The sequence below is a fragment of the Podarcis raffonei genome, chromosome 11 (genome assembly GCF_027172205.1).
Source record: "Podarcis raffonei isolate rPodRaf1 chromosome 11, rPodRaf1.pri, whole genome shotgun sequence".
Classification (NCBI taxonomy): Eukaryota; Metazoa; Chordata; class Lepidosauria; order Squamata; family Lacertidae; genus Podarcis; species Podarcis raffonei.
The window spans coordinates 2,838,600-2,857,049 of NC_070612.1; the positions used below are offsets into that span (position 1 = coordinate 2,838,600).

The 18,450-nt window shown below is 51.2% G+C and overlaps 1 protein-coding gene across 1 annotated transcript in view; it reads right to left on the reverse strand.

The window, feature by feature from the left end:
• Positions 1 to 5,819: 5,819 nt before the first annotated feature.
• The window catches only part of DNAI1 (dynein axonemal intermediate chain 1), a 173,185-nt gene continuing 160,554 nt past the window's right edge, over positions 5,820 to 18,450 (reverse strand). Inside the window, exon 20 of the mRNA XM_053409184.1 lies at positions 5,820 to 6,120. Within this exon, the coding sequence (XP_053265159.1) occupies positions 6,016 to 6,120 (105 nt within the window). The 3' untranslated portion in view covers positions 5,820 to 6,015. The remainder of the gene's footprint in view (positions 6,121 to 18,450) is intronic.

The following is an 18,450-nucleotide window of genomic DNA, read 5'->3' on the forward strand; positions in this document are numbered from 1 at the left end:
GGGCGGGTGCCACTACCGAGAAGGCCCTCTGCCTGGTTCCCTGTAGTTTTGCTTCTCGCAATGAGGGAACCCCCAGAAGGCCCTCGGCGCTGGACCTCAGTGTCCGGGCAGAACGATGGCTGGACCTCAGTGTCCGGGCTGAATGATGGGGGTGGAGACACTCCTTCAGGTATACTGGGCCGATGCCGTTTATGGCTTTCAAGGCTTTGAACTTTGAACTGTGCTCAGAAACGTACTGGGAGCCAATGTAGGTCTTTCAGGACCAGTGTTATATGGTCTTGGCGGCCGCTCCCAGTCACCAGTCCAGCTGCCTCATTCTGGATTAGTTGCAGTTTCTGGGTCACCTTCAAAGGTAGCCCCACGTAGAGTGCATTGCAGTAGTCCAAGCGGGAGATAACAAGGCCCTCCTGGCAGGGACATTCTGCTCTGCTAACTGGATTCAGGGCATTTGCTCAGAAGCCACCTTTTGTTTTTAATTCACTGTCGGATGCTTAGCCGACGACGCTCAGCTCCATGGAGATGGTCGTAACTTCTTGGAAGTTCGTGATTCCTCAGCTGTTTTGCAAGTTCCTTTGAAACAGAGACGTTCCTGTTCAGTGCCTTGCCTTTGCCGAAAGAAGAGTTTTGTTTGGCGGCCGTGAGGCTTATGTTTCCCACTCTCCTTCCCAGTGCAATGATTCTGCTAAACCCCAGGAGCTCCCGGCTGGAGGGTTTCCTGGGTGCAAGTTTTCCAGCCGGCGGGAGGCTGGGAAGGGAGGTAGGGCTGGGGTTCAGCGCCTGGCAGAATCTGACCCTGGCTATCTGAAGGAGAACAAAGGCTGCGCTGTCCCTGGCGAATGAATTGCCTCCTCTGAGTAGCCGGGGGTGATATTTCCTAGGAGATGGCTCTGTGTTCTCAGCTATCTGGCAGTTCTGGCCTCGCTGTGCCAGCTGAGGCCCCGGCGGCCTTGACGTGAGCAGCAACGCAGCATCCAGCCCCTTGAAAAGAGGCCACAACAGCACCAAGGAGACAGCCCCCCCCCCAGTTACTCCTATGGGTGTTTCAATTGCATAATTCAGTTGGCATTTTTGAGGTTTGATGGATTCCTGGTGTTTTGGGGAAGAGGAAAGGCGAGGTTCCAGTTTGTCCACTGGGAGCCACTGGGCAGGGGGGAGGGAAGAGTGTGGAAGCAATCAGGGGGTGAAGCTCCTATGCCCGTCCTGACTCGAACTCAGGGCTCTCTTGGGGTTTCAGGCATTCATCCAATGCTACCCAGAGGCTCTAAGCATTTCCTCCTCAACCATGAGGTATTATTATTAATAATAATAATAATAATAATAATACCCCACCCATCTGGCTGGATTGCCCCAGCCACTCTGAGCAGCTTCCAGCACATATAAAACCATAACATTTCTCTAAGGTAGTCTATCTTAAAGGTTTTTTATGTGTTTATATGCCTATCGCACTTTTAAACTTAAAATCCATTGTTGTATATTGTTTTAAATGTTAGTTTTGCTATTGGGATTGCAGTTCCATTTGTGTTTCTCAAGCTGGTCTCTGACCGTAATAAATTTCATGTTTCATGTTTCATAACATCAGTCATTAAAAACTTCCCAATACAGGGCTGCCTTCAGACGTCTTCTGAAAGTTGTGTTGTTCTTTACCTCCTTGACATCTGATGGGAGGGCGTTCCGCAGGGATTTGCCCAAGGCAAGAAAGTCAACACGCTGCGAATGGCCCACATTTTGGCCTTGTACGAATCGTGGAGAAGGGAGATGTTGTGGAGAAAGGGCAGCAGGACCCCAGAGCCGCCTCTGTGCAAGTGGGTGGCTCCTGGGGGCCACGGGAGAAAGTAGAGGGCCGCGCTGTGGCTTAAATGTGGTGGGAGACAAAGAGGGTTGAGGGAGACTGCTTAGAGCAGCCTTTCTCAACCTGTGGGTCCCCAGATGTTGTTGGACTACAACTCCCATCATTCCTAGCCAGCATGGCCAGTGGTCAGGGATGATGGGAGTTGTAGTCCAACATCATCTGGGGACCCACAGGTTGAGAACCGCTGGCTTAGAGGGAGTGGGGGGGTTTCAAGGGGGGAGGCAAGGAAGACATGCATCTGAAGGATGTGTGTTTGGGGCAGGGAGGTGGCAGGTGTGTGAAATCCCAGAGGGGCAGGCGAGAATGTGCAATGGGGGCACAAGCCGTTCTGGGTTCTACGTGAGACTTGGGAGGTGAGATTTTTGTCAAATGCAGCTTCTCTGACACGGTGTGGGAAAACCTGCGCCTGCTCCTGGGATCGGTGTTGGTGTGGAAGAAGCTCTATCATCTCCTAATGATGCCACGGCCTTTTCTGTTCTTGTAGGGATGCACTTTCACCCCAGAAAATTGGTGAGGCCACAGAAGCAGCCGTGACCTCCTTTGGCCCCTGCTCTCTGCCTCGGGGGCCTCGTCTCGAGCACCACCATCAAACAGGACCTTTGGAGTTTGGGGCAGCGTCTGCAGAATCCGTCCAACAGGGAGAGCGACTTGCCGCAGTTTCGCAGGATGACCTTGGCGGATTCGAACCTAGCCTCGTCGCGCAAAGAGGAGCGGCATGTGGCACGTTGATGGTGCTTGCTTAGAAAGCGGGGCTGCGGCTTTTCCACCTGGGGCGAAGCCATGTGGGCCTCTGGCAGCACAGCCCTGGGGTAGAAAGGAGTGTTTCATGGTTCAAGGGAGGGAGAAGGAGAAAAGCGGAAGCGACTGCGCAGGCCCATCTTCGGAGAGAGCCTGTCGGCCGCGTAGGCAGCGTCGCGGCCTGCCTCTCTTAGCTGTGCCCTGACTGCCACCTCCGCACCCCGGGGACCCAGGATGGGGGCAGGCCTCTCCACCGGGGCAGTCGTCGCTATCGTCTTCAACTGCATCATCGCTTTCCTCATCCTCATCCTCTTCCTGATCCTCTGCAAGGCCTGCCGGACGCCATCTTGCCCCGACCAGAGCCCTTCTTCTGAGACGGACGACAGGGGAAATGAGGAGAAGTACCTGCTGCATCCATGACCCTGTCTGTCCGGCAAAAGCCCCCGGAACGGGGATTTCAGCCTCCCCTGTCTAGAACCCAGTTCGGTCCAAAGGTCCTGAGAGAACCGTGGCCTCTTCGCTGGGCGGCTTAGGGACACGGGGTGCTGGCCACGGCAGCTCTGTTGCCTTCGAGACATAAGGGCAGGTGTCTTTGGGCCATGGAGGAAGGAGGCCCTCGCAGGAGCCCAGAGAAGGCTGAGTGGCATTCGCAGCTGAGGTGCAGCAGATGGAGGAACAAGCTGGGCTTGGTTCCGCCGTATTATTCAGGATTGCCTTGCAGGAGACTTGCCTGCGCCGAACTCAGAGGCTGGCCCTGTCAAGATGGCGGCTGGCGTGGTGGCACAAAGGCAGCTTTGCCCGGGATTTTCCGGAACGTTCTGCCCCACCAGCCAGGTTTCAGTAAAACCTCGGATGGTTCAGGTTCCCCGTGAGGGAGATTCCTGTTTTCATCTTGTGGAGGGGTCTCGCCTCCGTCTCTTCAGGGGCCTCAAGGCAGCCCAGCGGCGGAAGGGGAGCAACCGAGCCATGTTCACAGATCAGTGCCTTTTTGGAAGCCGTCTCCCGCGGGCCGCTGGGCAGAGACAAAGTGTGTGGGTTTGGGGGGCAGTGCGGAAGAGCACCCCCTTCTCCGATGGATGAGCTGGGCTCCCTCTTTCCAGCAGCCGGTGTCGAAACCTGAGGGGGCAGACAAACCAGCTGGGCGCTTGCAGGCTTTGGGGTGCCGTTGGGCGAGAGTCTGGTCCTGGGTCAAGTAGTTTCTTTCCTGCCCACTCTCCAGAGCTTGCCCCACCACCACCATCTCAGTGATGGAAGTAGGGATCTAGGCCCCAAGGGAGACAGGTTGGGCTTATGACAAGTGTGCAGGGTTTGGCTAAAGGCTGGTACCACAGATGGCAGTACTGGTAGAAGTGGAGGAAGGGGGCTGGGTTGAGAACATAGATGGATCATGATGAAGTGCCTCCTGGGAACTGACCTGCCTGCTCCCATGGCCACAGGACGAGGGCTTGGGTGGTCCAGAAACTTTGGGGATCTGGTCAGGCAGACAGTGTTCTGTTGCACGCCCTCCTGCGTTCGCCCATCTTTACGGCCGAGTCTCGGGGTCTGTGAGGGCGCCTCCCTTGTCCTCCTCCTCCTCCTGGGGGTCTCAGCCTTTCTCCCCCGTCCCACCCCAGTCACTTTCTCTAAGTGAAGCAATTTCCCAGCAGTCTTGCCCCAAGAGGCAGGAGCAAGGCAGGCAAAGTAAGCAGAGTGCGTGTCGGGCCAGAACTGGGGTGGGTCTGCCACCCCAAATCAGAGCCGTTGCAATAAAGAAGGGGGAATTGGGGGTTTTGTGCCTGGCGCAGCAGGATTCCCAGGGAGTGTGTTATGTTTGTATGGTGGGGGTCTCTGGGGGTCTCTCCGCTTCCTTGTGTTGCTAAGAGGCAAAGAGCTGCTTGTTCCCTTCTCATGCTAATGACTCTCCACTGGGCTTAACACGTCCTTTCCTGACTGTGATTTTACTGGAATAATGATAATAAAAAAACTTGCCTAGTTTCTAGCAGACAGAAAACCTCTTGTGCTCCGCTTCTATTTCCTGTCTCCAAAGGAACCTGCTGGGCTTCCAGAGAGGGGTGAAGGGGCCGTGCACCCCTGAAAAGTGCTCAGCCTCCTTTTAGAGGGAGAGAGGCCAGAGTTGGGTGGGTTTGATGGAGGCAGCTGCGAGGCAACCACCGGCTTCCTCATCCTGGCCATGAGGACAGCGCCGCTTGGCTTTCTGCCTCAGCCCTTCATCACGCAGGAGCTTAACTGCACCAGACAGTTCTGTGTCAGCGCATGGCAGCGGGGGAGCAAAGGTCCTTTGCGCTGCCCTGGGGTGGGCATGGAGGCATGCACAACAACAGGAGGAGCGAGGGTTAGACTGGAAGCACCCAGTTTTATTGAAATCATGTCTGTACCAGAAGGGACAGGCTGAAGCTGGTGTTCGGACAGCGTCTCGACTTTCCTCCCTTGTTGAAAGCAGGCCTGGGAGAGGAAGATTATAATTGACACGGGGGGCAAAGGGTTAAAAAGAACTCCTTCTGCCCCAGTGCTATGGGTCCCAATTGGGCTTGGTGGGCCGTGGAGGGGTGGGCACATGCCATTTTGCAAAGATCAGCTAAAAGGTAAAGGGACCCCTGACCATTAGGTCCAGTTGTGACCGACTCTGGGGTTGTGGCGCTCATCTCGCTTTATTGCCCGAGGGAGCCGGCGTACAGCTTCTGGGTCATGTGGCCAGCATGACTAAGCCGCTTCTGGCAAACCAGAGCAGCGCACGGAAATGCTGTTTACCTTCCTGCCTCACTGGTACCTATTTATCTACTTGCACTCTGACGTGCTTTCGAACTGCTAGGTTGGCAGGAGCAGGGACCGAACAACGGGAGCTCACCCCGTCATGGGGATTCGAACCGCCGACCTTCTGATCGGCAAGTCCTAGGCTCTGTGGTTTAACCCACAGCGCCACCCAAGTCCCAAAGATCAGCTAGACAGCACCAAACTGTGTGACAGATATCACACATCTCCGTTTGCCCTTTTGTGGGATTCTCAGTAGGGTCTCTCTGGAGAACCATCTTTTTGGTGGTAGACATTTTCTCACTCCAAGCCAGCAAGTGGCATCTTCTGCAGAGGGCAGAACTGGGCCTCTTCCTCGTGATCAGCTGGAGAGATAGCTTTGCATACACAGACACACAGACACACACACACACACCCTCTTTCTCCCTCCCTCCTGATGTGCAGCTGGACGAGAGTCGTCCTGCATGCTCACTCTGCACAGCTGTCGAGCCTCGGCTTTTATTTTTCTGTATGCAAAACCAAAACCAAATCATCTTTTGTGCCAGAACAAAAAGGTCTTCGGTGCAGCTGTCTGTGCGGGGCCAGGGCCCTTACAAAGGGGTTCTTGTTCCTGGAGTGCAGAGCTTCCAAGTTGCACGCAGGAGAGCGGAGGCAGGGAGGGGGGCCACACTGGCCAGGCTTCACTTGCTGGTTTTGGCCACCGGTTCCCTCACCAGATTCAGCAGCTTGTCCAGCTTTGCAATCTCCACTTCTGGGCCTTTCTGAACCTCCTGGCCTTTCTTCTCCTAAGGGAGACAGGAGAGACAAGTGGTCAGAGGAAAGACTGCCTTCCTGCTTGCTTCAGGGGGCTCCCCAGTGCACAGTTTGAAACCCCGAGTCGGTGCAAAATCTGGGGTACTTGCCTGCCTGCCTGCCTGCCTGCCTGCACAGGGGACTGTAATGCAAGTACTTTGGCTCTGTTGTCATCGAAGCTCACAAGAAAGGGTTGATTTTGGCCTGGGAAGCACTAGACTAGCCCCCTGCCAGCCTCATCAAACATTTTCTGAATGTTCATCAGCTGAGTCCTTGCTGAGAATCTTGACTCCTGTCCGTGTGCTACACTTAGGATTCCTCTAGAAAGCAAGGAGTGCCTTTCTGCCACTACAACAGGGAAGGGAGGGGTGTCTAATGCAGCCTGCACAGCTGGTGTGGGACAGCCATGAGGCTCTCAGCGGGATGGCCAGCCACAGAAAGGGTCGAGCTAAAAGCACGTCTGTAACTATTTAAAAACCTCTTAAGTAGACCCTTTATTCACTTATTTATTCCATGTGGCTTAGTATAATAAAAAAATAGCTTTACCTTAAAGCTATAGAAATACAACAGCATTTCTTAAGAATTCCTTAAAAGTCTAGGTGGGAATGTGGGCTGCGGGGAGAAAACTTGACAAATAAAAATAAGCAGCGTACAAAATGAAAGACGTCACGAGTCCAGGAAAGCTTCGGTGAGGAGACATTTTTAGAGGTGTCTAAAGGTCGTTACTTTCTCTGCCCTACAAATTGCCCGAGGGAGAGCATTCCGGAAGGTTGGTGCCATCACCAAGAAGTCCTGCTTCTGCGATGACACCAAGTGACAATCTGCAAGGCTCCCTCAGAAGGCCTGAAAGATCTGTTTGGGCTGCGGTGGGGAAGGCAGTCTGCTAGGTACATCCTGGTTCCAGGTAGTTTAGGACTTTACATGTCAAAAATAAGATCTTGAGCCTGGGGGGAGCTTGCTGTCCCAGGAAGCGCCCTTGCAGCCGTCTTTTGCACTAGCTACAAGGGCAGCCCTATGTACAGTGCAATGGAGAAGTCTAATCATGAGGTGGTCAATGTGTGGGTCACAAGGCTCTCCTGGTCCTGGAGTGGTTGCAGTTGGTGCACCCAGCTAAGCTGGTATAACTGAGCAGAGCAAGCACCTCCCCACCTCAGAAGGAAGATGGGGAATCCCCAACATAGAAGCATATTACAATGCCAACCAAATACGCCATATAATCCCATATATACTAGAAGATGAGACAAAACAATGGGTACACCTAGAGAGGGACACAATTGAAAACACCTGCACCACAACATACCCACTCCTCCCAAACAAACTAAAGAAAATTCCCACAACACTTAACAGGTACACACAGACCATGCTCAAAGCATGGAAAACACAAATAGGCAAACTATCCCCAACCCCATCCCCACTAATCCCCCTGGCGTACCACCCATTATTCCACCATGCAGCACAAAACCTCCAGATAAAAACCTGGCGAACCAAAGGCTTATATCGCCTAATAGACTTTTACAAAAATAACAAACCCTTGTCAACACAAGAAATACAAGACAAACTAGAAGACACCCAAATGACCTGGTTAACACAACACCAACTACATGCCCTCTTAAACAACCCAACAGTAAAATCAGCAGCAACTAGGCCCCTGACAACCTTCGAAAACCTCCTCCTAACAACAAAGGGAAACGGTAAAGGGACGGTATCCGCAATATACAAAATACTACTCCAAAACCCCGCAAATCCCCTAGACGCAATCAAAAAACAATGGGAGAATGACATAGGCTATGAGATTAACCCCACTCAATGGACCAGAATGTGGTCTAAACCCCCCTTTAAATCCATATCAACGAAAAGAAAAGAACTCACACTGAAACTCACCTACAGGTGGTACCTAACACCAAGGAAACTAGCGCTAATACACCCAGGAACCTCACCAAAATGCTGGAGAGGGTGCACCTCCACAGGCACATACCTCCACATGTGGTGGGAGTGTCCCAAAATTCAACTATTCTGGACAACAGCCATACAAGAAATATGTAAAACAACTAAGCAAGTAATAGACATCACCCCAGAATTGGCCCTACTAAACATCTTCCAAGACAACAATGCCCATTTACACCACAAAGAACTCATAACCCACCTGCTCTCAGCAGCCAGAAACACCATAACCAGACACTGGAGAGACCTGTCAGGAGCAAGCATGGACCAATGGTACCAAATAGTATGGGAAACAGCCCTACTAGAAAAATTAACCAATAAACTGAAACTGACACAGGGACAAGCAGAAGAAGACGCCTTCACCCCGGTATGGCTCCCCTTTATCACATACACAGCCCAACAAGACGACAACAATAATCCACCAACAGCATACAAATCAATATGGCTAACCTGATCCAAAACACCCTCCCACCCCACTCACACACGAAAACAAAGATCACCACAGCCAATCACAAGCAAACAATCACACCCTAGGCCAACCCCAACCTCTCTCACCACCAAAGGAACACAAGTGAACAACACAAGCAACGCTGACACCAAACTCTACATACATTAAACATAATAGAAACACTGCCACCCGACCCCACCCCCATCCATCTTCCCTCTCTCCACCCCCCTTTCTTTTTTCTTTCTTTTTTCTTCTCCCCCTAATGCCTCAACAAATGAAACGGATTTGTAAAAGTGTTACATGGAAGAAAAAGAAGAAAAAAACGAGGCACTACACTTCTGTAAAACAAGAAAATACTTAATAAAAAATATTTTTAAAAAAAACTGAGCAGAGCAAGACAGTAATGGGAGTGGTTGCTCTGGTGTGCGAGGGTCATACATCGCTTTGCAATCATACTTCTCAAAATAGCAGGGAGCCCAGTAGCAGACTGGTGACTTGGAGCGGCCGCCGAGACCATATAACACCGGTCCTGAAAGACCTACTTTGGCTCCCAGTATGTTTCTGAGCACAATTCAAAGTGTTGGTGCTGACCCTAAATGGCCTCTGCCCAGTATACCTGAAGGAGCGTCTCCACCCCCATCATTCAGCCTGGACACTGAGGTCCAGTTCCGAGGGCCTTCTGGTGGTTCCTTTCCTGCGGGAAGTGAGGTTACAGGGAACCAGGCAGAGGGCCTTCTTGGTAGTGGCGCCCGCCCTGTGGAACGCCCTCCCTTCAGATGTCAAGGAGATAAAGAATTACACAACTTTTGGAAGACATCTGAAGGCAGTCCTGTTTAGAGAAGTTTTTAATGTTTGATGTTTTCTTGCTTTTTTATTATTATTAATAATATTCTGCTGGGAGCCGCCCAGAGTGGCTGGGGTAGAATTTCCACCCCGCCCATCTGGCTGGGTTTCCCCAGCCACTCTGGGCTGCTGGCGCTGTGGGTTAAACCACAGAGCCTAGGGCTTGCCGATCAGAAGGTCGGCGGTTCGAATCCCCACAGCTGGGTGAGCTCCCGTTGCTCAGTCCCTGCTCCTGCCAACCTAGCAGTTCAAAAGCACGTCAAAGTGCAAGTAGATAAATAGGTACTGCACTGGTGGGAAGGTAAACGGCGTTTCCGTGTGCTGCTCTGGTTCGCCAGAAGCGGCTTAGTCCTGCTGGCCACATGACCCGGAAGCTGTACGCCGGCTCCCTCGGCCAGTAAAGCGAGATGAGTGCCGCAACCCCAGAGTCTGCCACGACTGGACCTAATGGTCAGGGGTCCCTTTACCTTTAACTGGGCAACTGTCCACCAGCATTGCTCAGCCACAGGCTCCCAAGCCAGGTTGCTCCTTGCATCTGTGGGGCCCCGACAAATATTTCTCCTGGACTCCTTTTGCAATTGGGCCACCTTGTCCCTGGGACAGGCAAGGGTGCATGTGAAACTGACACTAATCAGGGGAAGGGGGCAGGGTTTCAGGGTGATGCGCTTATCCTTCCCCTTGCCTCCAAACAGCCAAACCTCAACTTTTCCATCTACTGGTCCAGTCCCTAAATGTTCCTTTGGGAAGGCACAGCATCTAAGGCAAAGCGACAGAAGCAGCAGCAGCCGTGTGGGCCCTGGCATTTACAAAGGTTTGCAAGGCGTTACTCAAGTTTGCACAAAGCTGGCAGTAAAGCATGGCGGAGAGTGCAATTCAATTATGAGAGGTTTGTTTTGCTTGCCTAGGGCACATGGCCAGGAGTGCAGCTAATCTGCCGTCCCTTTCCATAATCCACCCAATCAAGCATCGTGGATTCCAGCTGACTCACGGAACAAATGAGGGCTACACACCATTGCAAGCAATTCTCTGCAACGGCAGTTCTGCCTGCACTGTAACTGAACCAATGGGCAGATGGTTGTGCATTAGTACTTCTGAGCAGAGAGAGAAAAGTGAATGGGGTAGCAGAGAGGAATGGTGCTAAAAGGTTAGTCTGGATGGCGGCAGTGCCTTTGGGGAGGAAGTGGGTCCCTGTCTACCCCACCCCACCCAAACTGATAAGGCAGATTGCATTTGCTCTCATAGCTTTTGATAGGATTAATGCTGGATTACTCATCTGCAACCTCCGTTTTGAGACCTTGGGGATTAAGAGAGGCCACCTGGCCAGCACAGGAAAGGCAAGGAAGCTTTGCACACAGAGTGGATTCAAGGGATGTGGCACTGGTAGACTTCTCTTGTAGACAAAAATGACAGAGGCATTTCACAACTTACACGGAAGCAAATTTGGGTATAAGCTGAACTGGAGGTTTCTGTACAGTGCAGCACCCTAGAGAGTGTGGATTTACAAACATGTTTGTTGCATTTACATTTTAAATGTGCACTTTTAAAGGCAAAAAAACAAACGAATTCATGGAGCATAATGTTCTCAATGGCCACTGCTATTGATCACTGTTATGCTGGGCTCGGAGGTAACCCGTGAAACGTAGTCCAGGACCGGTCCAGAACCCGAAGGTTCCGCTGGGAGTCAGTCCGACAGGGCCAAGGCAGGACATAAGGCAGAAAACCAGACAAGGACAGGGGCAGGATCTGGCATACACCAATGTTGCTCCCGCAACCTGGGGCGGGGTCTGACAGCCTTTTATCTCTGACGGGGTAATGGCCGGTCCTGATCCCCCGGCGACTCACCTCCCTGTCTCGCCCGAAGGCGAGCACTCCTCCTGTGAGTACTCAGGTCTCTCCTTCTCTCAGACCTGAGTCTCTGCAGCTTGGGAGATGTCAGTGGGTGACTAGACCCAGGGGCCGCCTCAGCCTCCCCTGACCCAACCGGTAGTGGAGCAGCTGTAAGTGATGGCCCAGCTGGAGGCAACGAGGTCATCCCCACATCTGGAGCCAGAGCAGGCTCAGGCCCCTGACTCGGCCCAGCTGGTGATTGTTGCAGGGGAACCTGTGCAGACTGGGGCTCTTCAGGATCAGGCCCCAGACTTGGTTCAGATGGTGCCTGAGGCAAAGGATCTGGTGCAGACTGAGACTCCTCTGGCTCTGAGCCCGAGTCTCAGGCCATCACACCTGTGTCCTGTTTCCAGGCTCAGAGGTCATATGCCTCTGGATACTGGTTACTGGGAACTGCAAGTAGATAAGTGCTCCTGTGCTCAAGTCCTGTTTGAGGGTTTCACACTGAGACATCTGGCTGGCCACCAGGATGCCGGACTAGATGGGCTTTGCTCTTGTGTGAGATGCCTTATCATAGTGTTTCTGATCAAGGCTGGTGGAAGCAACTGCTTGTGCTGGTGCCAGTGTGGGAAGGCAGCTTGAGAGTCTTGTCCCTGAACCGAGAGGTCCTTGTGGTCCTCAGCGATGGTCCACCTGTGCAAATAATGCCACTTGATGCATCACCTCTGGATTCCTCAATGGTGGAGATCTCAGCTAAATGTAGGAACTGTCTCTGTTGAAAAAGAGTCATGTTGAAGAGCATGCTAGGCAATGTAAAAGCTCCATCTGTGGTGAGGCAGCAATGGCTCATTCAGACAAGCTGGTCATCACATACAAATCAACGAACGTTGAAACACATTGGTAGGAATCAGTCCTCCTTAATTTGCATGCATGCACAGATCCAGCTGTAAAGCTTTGTCCCACCAGGGCCTGTGCTTCTATTTGTCTTTTTTGCTGCATCCCAGCACATGAGCAGGAGTTCAATTCAGGCCCAAAGGCCGCTTAAGAGAGAGAGATGCAAAAATGAGACAGGCAGCCTCATTCATTGTTTATGGCAACTTGTGAGCAGGGAATTCTTGGGCTGGCTTGCCTCTGCATCTCTCAAACAGGCAGCCTGCTGTTTATGCACTTGCTTATCCTTCAGTGCTGGTCCAGAGGCCCCTGGTGCTGATGCGGGGTGTGCGGACTCAGTTCACATCAGCCTTGGAATCAGGCAAATGAGAGCCAAAGACTGGAGCAAAGCGAGGCTGGGATGTGTGGCAAAGCGAGCCATTTCACCGGGATCAAAGGAATAATTCCAAATGAGAAGCCTACAGACTTGCACACTGTTGATGCAACAGAGGCTCTGAAAAGCTGGCTTTTCTCCCCATCCACAATTCTGGTAGCAATCTGAGCTGAGGCTCGGGTGCCATTTCCACAGGGTCCTCGACTTCCTAAAAGATTCTTTGCCCAAGTGGACCCAGCACGCTCCACACTCGGCTGCGACTCAGAAGACCCGCAAAGTCCCTTCCAGAGCCCTGAAACTCTCTGCATTCTTTGTTTTAAATGGCGCCTGGCTGATAAATGGAAGTGGGTCAGTTGTCAGTTGCAAAGGAGGTCTTGCTATCAAAGGGAACATTTTACTGCTGCAGACCCCCCCTCCCTCCTCCCTCTTCAGACAGCTACTCTTTCAGCCATTGTCCTGAATGAATGCATGCTGCTCATATGGGTTTCTTTTAACTTCTGTGAGCATTTTGGGAGCTGCTCAGCTCGGACCGTATAGTTAACGTCTGTATAGTAAAAGCTATGGTTTTCCCAGTAGTGGCAAACCTAGACAACATCTTAAAAAGCAGAGACATCACCTTGCCAACAAAGGTCCGTATAGTTAAAGCCGTGGTTTCCCCACTAGTGATGTATGGAAGTGAGAGCTGGACCATCAAGAAGGCTGATCACCAAAGAATGGATGCTTTTGAATTATGGTCCTGGAGGAGACTCTGGAGAGTCCCATGGACTGCAAGAAGATCCAACCGATCCATTCTGAAGGAAATCAGCCCTGAGTGCTCACTGGAAGGACAGATCCTGAAGCTGAGGCTCCAAGACGTTGGCCACCTCATGAGAAGAGAAGACTCCCTGGAAAAGACCCTGATGTTGGGAAAGATGGAGGGCACAAGGAGAAGGGGATGACGGAGGACAAGATGGTGGGACAGTGTTCTTGAAGCTACCAGCCTGAGTTTGACCAAACTGCGGGAGGCAGTGGAAGACAGGAGTGCCTGGCATGCTCTGGTCCAGGGGGTCACGAAGAGACAGACACGACTAAACGACTCAACAACAACAACAGCAGCTTGGACTGCACAAGAAAGGAAATGGCAGGGCCAAGAGAGGAGAGTCAGACAGACAAAGAGAGGAGTTTGCCTGAAATTCGGCGCCAGCTCCTAGAGGCCGAGGTCCCTTTGCCCTTCCCGATAAAATATTTGAGGGGGCTGGGGCCCCCAAGGTTGATGGGCATTGCCATTCAAATGGTATGGGTGAGGCCCGTCCTGTGATCAATTATGTGGGGTGGGGCTTACCTGCCCCCCAATATTTTATTCAAGTTGCCACCCCTGTTCCTGAGGTCCACACTCTTAGCAGCGTAAGGAAGAGCCCCCATTGTACCCATGGCTTTGTTTTGACGCTCTCTCCAAAGTCTCTGTCTGCTTTGTGGGCTCAAAAAGGATGCTGTAGATCTGGGAAAGGTTCAGCAACGGGCCACCAAAATGATCAAGTAGTTTATTCCTCACCAATGCTATTTTTCTAGAAAAGGAGGTGCCAGAACTCACCATGAGCACCTCCCTCGTTCTCTTGTAATGGCAACGGCGCCCACCTGAGAGGTGCTGGAACTGAGTTCCTGTGAGTGTCGGCTGAAAAACAGCCCCGCTCCTCACAGAGCTGTAATTCCCAGCAACCTTAGCAAACCTTAGCAAACTTTGACTGTGCTTCAAAGGTGATTTAAAGGCGCAACGTGTTCACAGCCAAAGACAAATGGCACGCTCCACGATGACCGGCATTTATTTGCATGAGGTGGCTCAGTGGAAAGAGTTATTTGCGGAGGAACAGCAGCTTTCCCACGATGATTTTCCAGACTGAGATGCTCAAAGCATTTCACATACATTCTTTTGGAACTCTTTATGACGACCCTCTATGGCAGTCCATTATCCCCATATTGCCAGTGGCTGTGAGAAGGTGAGGTCTGTGTCATGTCATGCGAGATGCAAATAATGAAGGATTTCTCAGTTTGGGCATTTGTTTTACCTAGAAGTGCTGTGCTTTATTTTACACACACACACACACACACACACACACACACACACACACCTTCTCTTCCTATTAATTTCTGTTTTCAGAGTCTTAGTCTGCAGGAGATGCCATTTCCAGGCAAGTCCTAATTTAAATGCAATCGCACCCGGTGTTCAAATGCTGTACACAATTTCAGGGGCTTTTGCGTTTTAATTAGAAGCCTCCTTTGCTCTGCCTAAAGCAGTGTGCTGTGCAGAAGCAGATTAGTCATGTAAAAATATATACATATAAATAGCAACTTCGATTCCCTTCGTATGTTTCCTTAGTGGAGGAGCAGCAAAGCAGTGAGTGAATGAATGCAGATGAACTGGAGAAGTCTCTCTCTTTGCGCGGATTCAAAGTTCTCTTATGACAGGTTGTGAGTAAAGCTTTATTTCACAGCTCAGCCCGGGTCAAGTCATCCGTCTCAGCCACGTCCAGTCAGGAATGCACTTTGGAGGGGAATCACTTTGCTGCAATAGGGCTGTGAAGAGCACAGAGGCGGCTCCCCATCCTTAGGACACCCCCCCCCCAGGTGGCCTGGGTCGGATGACTTTGCGGAAGGAATGCGAGAACTTTCTACTGAGGCCAGTCCTTGGGGTTAAGGGACAAGTTGTTCTCAGAGAACCTGCATTTTCAAAAGAGCTGATGAAAAACAGAGCATGCTGTGAACTAGGAGGAGGCAGATAATGCTTTTAAAGTGAAATTCCTTTTTGCCTCTCTTGTAATGCCCAAACTGAAGGCTATCCAAGAAGCTGAATGTTAGAAGCTTCGGGACCAACCAAAGGAACTCCTTGCAGTGCAGAGTTGGGATTTACTCCCATGAAAGGATTGGGCAAATTCATGGAAGATAAGGATCTCATTAGCTTTTAGCCACGGTGGCTGTGTTTTACCTCCTGAATACCAGTTGCCTGAGTCCTCAGGAGGGGAGAATGCTGGTTCTGCTTAGGTTCTGCTTGGGGGCTTCTCATTTGGGCATCTGGCTGGGCACTTGGAGAACAGGGTCTGAATGAGACCGGCCTTTAGCCAGCCAGAAGCTAGGCTCTTCTTACGTTCTTGTTGAAGGTGAAAATACAAAGACCACTGATGGCAGCAAGCCTTTCTGTAGAGGGAGTCGCTTCGCTTCTCAACCATCACTGGTTTCTTAAGAAACTTTTCCGGAAGATAGTAAGCTAGGAAGCCACCACCTTATACTGAGATAGGTCCATGGTCCATCTATCTCAGAATTGTTTGCACTGACTGGCAATAGCACACCTGGATTTCAGGCAAGGTGTTCTACCTGGAGATGCTAAGTGGGTTTGAACCTTGGACCATCTGTCTGCAGAGCAGATGCACTGGTCCTGAGCTACGGTCCTTCCTCAGTTGTGCTCCTCCAGCCTAGGAGAGTGGGAGCACTCAGGCTCCACTGATGAGGACCACAGGCTAGCCTAGCTTCTTCCTCGGGCAAGCATGGAAAAGGAGGCTGCCCCACATAGAGGAAGCAGCATGGCAGATTCACCTGACTTCAAGCATCAAGCCCAGCAGAAGTTCCTGAGCCACTTCCAAGCACATGTCTTTGTCCGCACAGTAAGATCCTCGAAGGATGCTCATGACTCAGTCCCTTTGGATGGATGCAGCAAAATGCTCAGAAACACTCTGCCATGCCACGCAGCCGAGCGGAAAGCCCATTTCTATGCAGAGATGTAACTGGAGACAATCGTCTCAGGGAATTTGCTCCGAGGGCTGCCAGACGGCCTGTGCAGTTCCTCTCCAGAACTCTAGCCTCTCCTGATGCGACAATAAACTCAGAGAATTGTCTTGGTTTTATTTCGCTCCCCAAACGCCACCAGCACATCTTTCTGGGAATTAAAAGTCTGATAGCTACCAGCTGTGCGTCATGTTTTAAACTACCTTTGCCAATGTTTGTATTTCAATACGTGACTGACATTTCTCTTATATCGTCTGGCTGCCTTCCCCTTCATGCTTCAGCACTAAGAACAAGTTCACATGTGCAGAGGTGCGCACACATTGCCAAACAACTTTGTCACAGTTCTTTTATACCTAAACAGTATTCATCAACCTGCACTTTAGGGCCAAAATGGAACAAACAGCAACCCGAAGAAATCCCAATTGCCATTTGTTCTGAGTCAGTGCTAAACTGTGGGTTTTCCTGGGGGGGGGGAGCGGTGAGGTGTGGAAAAGCCCTAAATTTGGCTTGGTCTACCCTTGCATTATCCCTCCTGCAAAAGAGGCCAGCTGCTGGATCAGGCCAGAAGTGGCCCAAAGGGAAACCTAAGAACAACCCAAAGACAACAGCAGGGCTCTCCCTGCCTGTGATCTTGGCCTCTCTGCTACACTGGCTCTCATGCTTCTGCATCATGCGCCTTTGGGGCTGGGCAAGAAGACAACCTAGTGAGTGAGTTTAAGACCCTGCCACGTTTGCACAAATAACCAAGGCTGCATCCCTCTGTACACTCCCAGTGAACTCAGTGGGATTTACATCTGAGTGGACAATCATTCACCCATTAATTTGGATTGCACATTTAAGTGGCACGGGCCGTCTGCATTCTCCATTTGTTGGATTCATCTGGGCTTTCTATTTCCCCTGATGCAGAAGCACGGATCTCCCTCCTATCTGATGTATCCTCTCACTCCTTAGCATTATGTTACAGAAGCCCCCCCAAAGTAGACTCGGCCATCCCTTGGGAGACAAGCCGATGTCACACCCAATTCTTCCTACCACCCTGCTTTTTACAATGCACTACTCTGGTGCAGAATAACAAGGGGACCGATAATGCGCCATGCTGATTACCAGAGCATGTAATTTAATGCCAAGTCACTGGAGAGGATGTGCGGAGCTGAAAATGAAAACTGTAATTTCCTTATCACCAGGAGAACTCATTCCACTGCAGTTATTTTCTCTCTCTCCAAACTAACCTTTGCAAAATACAACAATACAGGTGATGCTCACTCTCTGGTGAGAGAAGGCAGGCCGGGGGGCGGCGGGGGAACATACGGCAGCTTGGATGAAGCCGAGCAACTCAAATCTTCCGTTCTCCCTTTTAGCAATTGGGTTGGTTCACCCCTGAGAGTGTGGGTGAATGGGCTTTGATGTCATCTGGCATCCCAGAGGCAGCAGCAAAACTCGCTTGCAACTGCCTTGAATTGTGAAGCAGCTGTTCAGCTGGATAGCTCAGCTAGTTAGTTAGAGCATAGTAATGCCAAGGTTGCAAGTCTGATCCCTGTAAGGGACAGTTCTGCATTGCAGGGGGTGGACTAACTCATGGGTAAGCAAACTAAGGCCCGGGGGCCGGATCCAGCCCAATCGCCTTCTAAATCCGGCCCACGGACGGTCCAGGAATCAGTGTGTTTTTACATGAGTAGAATGTGTCCTTTTATTTAAAGTGCTTCTCTCGGTTATTTGTGGGGCATAGGAATTTGTTCATATATTTCCCCCCCAAAATATAGTCTGGCCCCCACAAGGTCTGAGGGACAGTGAACCGGCCCCCTGCTGAAAAATTTTGCTGACCCCTGGACTAAATGATCCTCAGAAGGTGGTGGACTCTCCTTCATTGGAGGTTTTTAAGCAGAGGTTGGGACTCTTCAGCTATGATTTCTGCCTTGCAGGTACAGTGGTACCTCTGGTTGCGAATGGCATCCGTTCCAGAGCCCTGTTCACAACATGAAAGGAACGCAACACCTGTCTGCAGGTCGCAATTTACTGCTGTGCATGCACATGATGTCCTTTTGCTTGTCTGCGCATGCGCGAGCGGCGAAACCCAGAAGTTACCCTTTCCTGTACTTCCGGGTCGCCGCGGGACGCAACCTGAAAATGCGCAACCTGAAGCAAATGTAACAAGAGGTAGGACTGTAATTGGGTTAGATCATTCCAACTCATGATTGTATGACATTAGGAAACTTGAGTCACAGAAAGGACCCAGAGCGCCGCCCCCGT